Source organism: Nicrophorus vespilloides, unplaced genomic scaffold (genome assembly GCF_001412225.1).
Source record: "Nicrophorus vespilloides isolate i.1.1-1 unplaced genomic scaffold, Nicve_v1.0, whole genome shotgun sequence".
Classification (NCBI taxonomy): Eukaryota; Metazoa; Arthropoda; class Insecta; order Coleoptera; family Silphidae; genus Nicrophorus; species Nicrophorus vespilloides.
Window position 1 is genome coordinate 1 of NW_017098884.1, and position 10,312 is coordinate 10,312.

General features: G+C 29.2%; 1 protein-coding gene across 1 annotated transcript; it reads right to left on the reverse strand.

Annotated features, from left to right (window-relative positions):
* Positions 1-3,978: 3,978 nt before the first annotated feature.
* Positions 3,979-4,429, reverse strand: LOC108563446 (phosphopantothenoylcysteine decarboxylase subunit SIS2-like; the record flags this gene model as incomplete). The annotated part of the gene is made up of 1 exon (XM_017922120.1): positions 3,979-4,429. A coding segment is annotated over exon 1 (451 nt), but the record flags the coding sequence as incomplete, so codon positions are not given.
* Between the last annotated feature and the right edge of the window lie 5,883 nt (positions 4,430-10,312).

The window sequence follows — 10,312 nt, forward strand, 5'->3', positions numbered from 1 at the left end:
CATCGTTCATCACAGATGGACAGTGAAATGAATGAGGTTCAGCATATGGACCTTCAGCCAAGTCGATGGACAATGACAGTGTTAAGGTTAGCAGTCAAAGTGAGAAATAGTGGAATTCATAATTTTGTGTTGTAATTTTCTGAAAATTTGTTGAATTTATTTTATAAAATAATTTATATTAAATGTACATACTTATTGTTATTTAATAAATTTGAAAAAAAAAACATGATCTAATTATTTCGACTATTTAATATCTCTTTTATTTTTTAATATTATTTTCAAAATTATTTTTGATAGACAAAGAAGTAAACTTTGTTCTCGAATGTCGAATGCTTTTTTCATTAATATTAATTGTTTTCTTTGTTTAAGATCATCTAAAAAATTATTATAAATTAAATTTCCATGAATTATTGAGATTTTTTCAATGTGTGTGAATTTTATTTTTGATATTGTGTGTTGATAATATGTTTTTAAATAAAAACAAATTAAAAATTATATAAAATCATAATAATAAAATAAAAAAATATCAACTGTTACAAAAGGCTATTGTTTCCGTTCTATTATCATTATTTTCACATTGAATTAAGCAAATTTTATATATTGCTTTAATAGTGTAATAATATTTAGCACAATATATTATATAAAAACAAGTACAGTAGAACCTGTTTTCGTGCGGTCCCTTTTTATGCGATTTTATTTTTTTTGTGCTATATGAAATCCAACCAATTCCAACGGCGTACAGCCTGCTCAAACGATTTTGTTAGTCGATTTTGAACCAATTCATCAAAAAAATATTCGCGTTTAGGAATAACACGAGTAGCAGTGAATTATGTAGTCGCATTTTGAAAATTTCTCGATATGTACAATGAGAACTGAAATGTTTTTAAAATGTTTCCATGTGTAATTTAATTTTTTATTTTGTTTTGATGCACTTTCTCATATATTTTGTAAATCTTTGACGTATTTTTTAAGTGCGACTTTTATATTTTATTCGAATGTATTATACAAAGTTATTTGTTATATGTAAGAATTTATGAAAATTTCAAAAAAAATTAGAAATTTAGTAGAAAAGATGTTTAAAAAATCCAAATTAAGTCTAATACCATACATATTTTTAATTAATATAAATGAAAGCTATTGTGTAAGTTGATAGAAGTATTTAATTGATAAATTAAATGTTAGACATGTTTATGTTAATGTTAAGTCATTATTTTTATTGAAATTTAAATGTGTAAACAGAAAATATAATAATAGTACATTTTCTGTTTATGAATTTAATTATGACTTTAGTTCTTTTATGCAAATGCGAATACAATTATTACTGAAGGTGTTGAAAAACATAATATTAATTAATGCTTATTTGTATAAAAGAAAAACGTCATAAAGCGTTCCCCTGTACAACTGCCGCTTTTAATGATATACATCATATAATATAATTGGTGGGGTTCAAGAACGAAATTGATATAAAAGACCAGACGTTATTTAATTAAAGTTGAATTAGCGTTCGGCGGTCGATGGTAGCTGTAAAAAATGGCCGGTTCGTGAGTTTCATAGCGATGCAACGGACCAGGGGGTGGTAGTATAAACAGCCCTCCATGTATACACACACTCTGTTGGAGAGTGAATATTGCGTTGGTGAATTTGTGCATGAAGTTGTCGTGCATTGATCCCAGACTGGCTGGGTTGCTGACTCGACCACTTTAATGAGGGACTACTAACGATTCCCTTGGTGATGGGTATCTCACCAATGGAGCCTTTAATCCCTTCTGTTCTTCTGTTCACCCCTACACGCCCCAACGACTTCCCCACATTAAATTCTCCACATATTTCCATGAGCGCATTTTTTATGCGGCTATTTTCATGTTTTACTGTACCGAACATTTACATGATATATTACAACTGATAATAACGTATTTTTGTGCGTATGTGTATATATATTTCATCATTAAATAAAAAAAAACAAATTTTTGGTCGAAACACTTTTGTGTATATAAAATATTTATGTGTATATTATATTTATGAAGTGAAATTCTGAACTTTAAGAAATAAAAAGGAAAAGAAAACAATTTTATATAATTAATTGAATATCAACCATGATTTTTCTGCACAATTAGTAATTGAAATTTATCGACAGAATTATTTTATTACAATCAAATTAGTAAATAAATTGATATAAATCATTCTAGTATATAGTTTTTATAAAACTATATTAAATTAAGATAAGTAAGCATTGCTTGTATATATCATAGAGCCTTGATTATATTTGATTCTAATGCGATAACATTTTATGTGAAAATGCATTTTCAATCTGCTTTTCTTTAAAAATTTTGTGTTTGATTTTTATATTCATACAAATGTGAATATTGTAGGTAAAAAATCTGCAACCCAATTTACTATTACTGAAGTTTCAAAAAGGAATTATTATATAATAGTACAGGTAAACGTCGTTTTGTGTCGGTTCAATTTACGCACATTCACAATAACTCTGCTGTGAAATAACGCTTATTAATTGCTGATTTTACACTTATATAGAACTAAACCCATGTAAATATGGGTTCATTTTACGCCGATTCAATTTGCGACGGCTTTTGTAGGAACGGAACCCCGGCGTAAAACGACGTTTACATGTATTACACTTCTTTGTTTTGGTTGATTATACATAAATAAATGTTGGATACTAAATTTTAACTAAATAATATTCTTTTAATTAATTCTGGCTTATTTGATCCAAGCTCTTAATATTTTTTTTTAGTTTTTTAGTTGACAACAAAAAATCTTTCTTTCCTCACTTAGCTTCTACATAGAGAACTATTTCGCCTGTTTCCGCCTTGTTCCTAACAGTAAATTATGGTACAAGTAACACAGCTAAAATGAAATTTAAACAATACTCAAAACGGGACTCTGTGGTTCAGTACAATTAATTCTTTCATGATGACAAGTTTAATTTGGAATCACATTACCATCTTCTGTTTGTTCCAAGTATTTTCATAATAATCCGATTAATGCAATAATAATATTTTTTTTAAACTTTATAGCAAATATTGATCGTTAATTAATATTTAGTTAGAAATGAACTAATAATTTTATTAAACAAATTAGGATTAATATAATAACTATAATTTATTCTCCAAAATAATACACACAACACAACAAAACTTAAAAAGAAAAATAACTTTATATCGGGCAAACTGGGGTAAATTACCCCAAATAAGGAATAATAATAGAATGAAGACGTTTACCAAATAAAATATTGTAAATTTAAATTGTATTCTCCTTAGAAATAGATTCGTTTAATTTTTTTATGTCGTGTAATTTTATTTAAAATATGTTCATCAATGTGCACATTGAGTAAATTTAAGATCGCGGTTGACATTAGGTACCTACCAACTTTTCCCGGTTGATAGTTGATTATGATGATTTGTTTTTTTTTTAATTTGTTGGTTGGCTCTCGTCTTGCTGGTTACCTTCAGAAGTACATTGATGCTCTGCAATTCCACTATGTCCTTTCACTGTGAATCTGCTGATATCCTTAACACTGTCATTGTCCATCGACTTGGCTGAAGGTCCATATGCTGAAACACATTCATTTCACTGTCCATCTGTGATGAACGATGGCCCTATTGCTGCAAGCACCGAGAGGACTCACAAAGGGCCTGGCTTGACCAGGATTTGACAGGTTCAAATCCTGGTCAAGCACTAGTACATGGGCAGGGTGACTTAACCATTCGGATATTAGTCGCCCATATTACAAAATAAAACATATATTTTTTTTTTCTAAAAAATATATATTGTCTTAGAAGTACGTAACTAGGTAAATAATTAGATCATGATGTTTTTTTTTTCAAATTTATTGAATAACAATTAGTATGTACATTTAATATATATTATTTTATAAAATATAAAGCACAAAAAATATAAAATTTTACCACCAACGCAATCGTTTTACTCCATATTTTTTATAACTGCGTTGCATCTTACTAAACCTCTTTTCATAATATCGGTCGCACGCTCCTTGTTCTTCATAATAAAATATTGGAGTATCGCTTTCATTATCATCATCTTCTGAGTCATCATATTCGGAGTCATCATCTTCTGAGTCATAATCTTCGGAGTCATCATCTTCGGAGTCTTCGTTAAATTTCCTTTTCCTGTCGGAGGATATTATATCTACCTCATCATCACCGTTATTTTCACACTTGGCGGTGAAGCACTTTGAGATATTACTTTCGTTGAAAGAATTCATTTTCTTGTCGGAGGATAATGCATCATCATCGACGTTTATTATATCTGCCTCATCATTACCGTTATCAATATATATTACTTCTATAGATATGTGATTTTCACTGATGGTATCGTATACACAATTCTTTTCATCGAAGCAAAGCATGGTCTCGTCATCACTAATATCCTCGTACATTAACTTATTCATTTTTCTAGTTTTGTGGATAGTTTGTGTTGTTACTGCTACAAGTGATTGCAAGAAACTGATGCATTTGCAATGCTTTGCTGATCTTTTATAGTACATCCCTTTTGCAAAGGTATTATCAAAATCGCCAACAAGCCAACGTGTTTATTGGGGTCGTAAAATCAGGTATATTATTAACATGAATTTAGTAAAACCCACCCTTTGGCCCAGTAAAAAGAGTAGTTAATAGTATTTAATTTGCCCAAATGCGGTAATGGCTGGGCTCATTTATTGGGGTCGCAAAATCAGGTATATTTTATTATATATTTATGCAACAAAAAGCAAGAATATTGAATTAACATGAATTTAGAAAAACCCAATCTAAGGACCTTTAGTAATTAATAGGAGAAAGCTATACTTTTTCTTATAATATCTTTCCGTTTCCTTTAAAAACAAAGTTCAATAATTTAAATAAAATTTTGTCTCACGTTACTTTTTTTACTGCAAATTACAGCCAAATAGCGGAAGATAGAAGTGTTATACCAAAAGCTTTGTATTTCCCATATTTTCCATTTATTTTCTATGATTACCAAGTTTTCTATCTACAAGAAATACATTTGGTAGTAATATTATTTTTTTTACATTATGTAATTTTATTCACAATCAGTTAATCATTGTGAACATTGAGTAAACTTAAGTTCGCGGTTGACATTATTTAGGTAATCTTTCCCAGTGGTTAGTTACCATTATGATGATTTTTTAAAATTTTAATTTGTAGGTTGGCTGTCGTCTTGTAGGTTAACTTCAGTAGTATATTGATGATGTCCTATCCTTAACACTGTCATTGTCCATCGACCTGGCTGAAGGTCCCCTTATGCTAAACCTCATTCATTTCGCTGTCCATCTGTGATGAACGACAGATAGGGCTATTTCTGCAAGCACCGAGAGGGCTTAGATCGACCAGGATTTGAACCTGTGACCACTAGCACGTGGGTAGAGCGTTTTAAACATTTGACTATTAGTCACCCTGTTTAAAACTTTGAATATAATTTCTCACTTTTAAATCAAGTTACCCCACGTCGGCGTAATTTTGGTAAAATATGTGCAATTGTTCTTCTACCCCTGCTCTATATAATAAACAGGCTAATGTAAATTAAATCTTATGAACAAAATAAATAATAAAAATTTAAATTCAACTGGTTAACGGATATGTCGGCTTTGATATTTCTACCAAATAAGGATTAATAAAATTCAAACTCAAATTTATGTATTATCATCCATAATTCATTTGATATTGTACGTCCGAATATAGAAGCTCATTCGATGGATTATGTAACGGATTGTTTCGGTTACGTAATCTGTACGAATCATGTAATTCGCAAGTTGGGCTTCCTTTATTAAAATTTGTTCATCTCTTCAACACATAAATCATACCAAAACATATAATAAACAATAACAAAAAGTGTAATATTTGATTTGCAACTGAAGTTTTATTTTAATATTAAAAATATTTATGTAACATTTTTTTATTTAAAGTATGTGAACAATATGTGTATTAATCTTTCGTTTATTTATAACATTGATTGGTTATGTACTATTTATTATTATTATTAGTACCATTGTTTTAATTGAATTACCTGTTACTTCTTTATGTTTTTTTTCATCAAATTTTCTTTGATAACATATATTTATAATACAAAAAAAAACACAAAATATATTGATTTCCGACTGAAATGATATTTTAATATTTATAATATTTGCAGTCGAGTCGTTCTTATCTGAAGCTCTGCACCTTTCAATTCTAAGCAATCACTTTAGATACTGCCGTTACAGTCTCCTATACTATTCTCACCTCGTCTCTACAATCATCACCTTTTTGCTATATTGAGTTTATCTGCAAATATTTCATTCGCAATATTATCGAATGCATTTTTATCACATGCAATTATTTGAAACACATAAAAATATGCAATTGTGAAAATATAGATGACAATCTTGGAATTGCACATAAAAACAACATCGCATTCAGTTTTAATATACGTCATAATATTTAATATAAATAGCGAAAAGAAGAGTAATACCCGGCGCATCCATCGCAACAACAACAAGTATTCAAGTGGAAGAAAATAATTAGAGCTGCACGAAGCAAAATCATATTTTTTTTGTTGCTCCATTTCATTAATGGAAAACTAAAAACTAATTAAGGTTTTTGATATTCTCGAAATGTTCACAATGTTATTTAATTAAAAAAGTAGTAAATTAAACAAAAGCTTTTGAAGCGAATTCCTTCGTTTAAATAGATTTAATTATGTAAGTATAAAGCCATTTTCAGCATATTCTTTTGATCCGAGAATAAGTTTTATTATATATGTTTTATCATTACATTTGTATTAATTATGTTTACCTTAATGTAGTTTTATGTATATGAAATTCATTAATTTATATACTGCTTTATAGCAGTTGACTTTTTATTTCATTATTATTGTTTGTAAATATTAAATTATGATTTTTTTGTTATTGCATAAATAATATTAATTATACGGTAATAAAGGTTAATATATTACAAATACATTAAATATAGACTTAACTGACTATTATGTACACATCTGTCACTTAAACAGGTCCCATATTCTATATTAATTTATGCTTATATCCACACAAATCTGATATAATCGATCGTATTTTTTTTGTTCACATTTTTTTGCTTCTTTACTACGTCGTGCAGGGTGTGTATACTATTATGTTCTTGCATACCAATATATCTCCATTTGTCACGTCTACTGTCGCGATTTACATAATGTCTCTCCTATCGTGCCTCCCTCTCTTCCTTTTTTACTTCTTTATCTGTCAACCAATAATTCAATCCTCTTGGTCTCCGTGTTAAATATTCTCGTTTATTATCCACGTGTTTTTTTCTTATAAACATCATTCAAATTAATAGACATTTTATAAAGTAAATTACAGTTGAACCTCGCTTAACGAGTTTAATCCTTTATAAAATTTCCGGTATAATGAAATACTCGTATAGTGAAATACGTTTTTCCATATAAACTAATGTAAATTACGACAATGTATTCCATGCCGGATGAAAAAAGTATAACTTGGTCTCGATCATCAAATATCATTAAAAAGATTTTGCTTTTCATATCTATGGTTATTTTTATTCTTTGGTTATTTATTCAGAGGCATGCAAGTGTTATTAATTTTTGAAAAAAAAAAATTTACAAATAACATGTCTGAACACAAGTTTTGAATTTTTTTGATCACAAACAACACTAAGATGCAACTGAAATGACCACTAATACCAGGAACTGTTTTCCAATTCACACCCGGTGAATATTACTTGTATCAATTAAGGGACTTGGTGGAGGTCTTTTTAAACTTTTAATATTTGTTTATATAAAAAAGACGTCCATAGTGTGTTTATATATTAAAAGAATGATTGGACACAATACATTTGTGTTTTGGATTAACAGCAAACACAAATTATATTTTGTTAAAATATCCAAAAATACACATAATATGTGTACACAAGTTTTATTAATGATGTAGAAGCCGCGCAATCCGGGACTTCTATTCTCATCGTCACTCGTAATGCAAAACGTCGCTCGTTTAACGAGTCATTTATCCTACAATTCATTTTTCTCGTTAAGCGAAATGCTCTTTAAGCGAGGTTCCACTGTATTTCTTAATTTTTAATTTGTAGGCTGTCGTCTTGTAGGTTAACTTCAGTAGTATGTTGGTGCTCTGCAATTCCACTATTTCCTTTCACTGTGAATCTGCTGCTATCCTTAACACTGTCATTATCCATCGACTTGGCTGAAGGTCCATATGCTGAACCTAATTCATTTCACTGTCCATCTGTGATGAACGATGGTCCTATTGCTGCAAGCACCGAGAGGTGAGGAATCGCTGAGGAAAATTACCAATGCTCCATGGTTCTTCATAAACGATGACATCCATAAGCATGCTAACATCAGTTTTGTCAAGGAAGAAATAGCAAAGGCTAGCACAAGATACTATCATGGGCTACAGAATCACCCAAATCAACTGATTTTAATAATCAATAAATCAATGTTTGTAAGTGCATAAATAATTATTGTATATGTGAAGTAGGGTTGCTCGATCATCCATTCATTAAGCATTATAGTATCCTTTTTTCTTTTTTTTTCTTTTTACCACATTCATAAATTTTGATGTCTATGTCAGATGATAGATTGCTTTAATAATAATAATAATAATTAAAAAAAGAAGTAGTTACTAGGTAAATAATTAGATCATAATGTTTTATTTTTCAAATTTATTAAATAACAATAAGTATGTACATTTAATATAAATTATTTTATAAAATATAAAGCACAAAATATATAAAATTTTACCACCAACGCAATCGTTTTACTCCATATTTTTTATAACTGCGTTGCATCTTATTAAACCTCTTTTCATAATATCGGTCGCACGCTCCTTGTTCTTCATAATAAAATATTGGAGTTTCGCTTTCATTATCATCATCTTCTGAGTCATCATATTCGGAGTCATCATCTTCTGAATCATCATATTCGGAGTCATCATCTTCGGAGTCTTCGTTAAATTTCCTTTTCCTGCCGGAGGATAATGCATCATCATCGACGTTTATTATAGCTTCCTCATCATTACCGTTTTCAATATATATTACTTCTGTATCCATGTGATTTTCACCGATAGCATCGTCAATACAATTCTTTTCATCGAAGCAAAGCATGTCCTCGTCATCGCTGATATCCTCGTACATTAACTTATTCATTTTTCNGTACATCCCTTTTGCAAAGGTATTATCAATATTCCTAACAATCCAAAGTGGTTGGGTTCATTTATTGGGGTTGTAAAATCAGGTATATTATATGTATGTAAGAAGAAGCAAGTTTATTAAATTAACATGAGTTTGGAAAAACCCAACCTTTGGTCCAATAAAAATTTTAATTAATAGGAAAAAGTTATACGTTTTCCTAGAATTTGTTGGGTAAATAAAAAAATTTCTCACGCTATTTTCTTCTATTGCAAATTGTTGCCAAATAGCTAAAGCTACAATTATTATAGCAAACTATTTGTATATTTTGATAAATTACTCAAAATGTTAAATGTTATGACCCTGCTTTTGCGAGGCTAATGTTTTATGTATTTAAATATAATAATTGTTATGAAAGATTGTAAAATTTACCATATTTAAAATAAATTTGACAACTTTAAGTTATAGTTCTAAAGCTACACAATGACTTATTTGAATCACATGAAGACCAAACATAAAAAAGCAATTTTCTGTTTGGATGATACCAATTAAAAAAATCATTTAAGCTGTGAAAAAATCCATTTCATCTCCAAGTATAAACAACAAATCCAACACAAGAAATCAATGAAAACTGAAAATAAATAACAACATTTTCTAACAAAAAAAAAATAAATTTTGTGTTGCATGGCATTTGGAATATTAGTACGGACATGCTTGGAGCAGCATGAGTTTCGATCAAAATATTAATAATTAAAAAACAATACAAAACTCACACTGTACTGCACTAATCAGTATATCCATATACCGTTTTCCCTGTTAAAATGTGAGCGCAACCTGAAGCGTTTTGATCGGATCGGATCACGTCAAATTACAGAACCCAACTATTACAGCGGATATCTTGTAGCGTTTCAGATCGATGGGACATGGCTACTTGTTGAAATGCACATCATTATTATATTAATTAATGCTTTGATCTATTCCCTGTATCCATTTGAGACGGACGTAGGCTAAAATTATCTCAGTTTCGATCAATATTTATGTTATCAGAATGCTAAAATTTTCAGATAATATAATAGTAATTATTATTAAATACCATTAGATTAATTATATGAAATGATGATGTAAAAACATAATTTTATGTA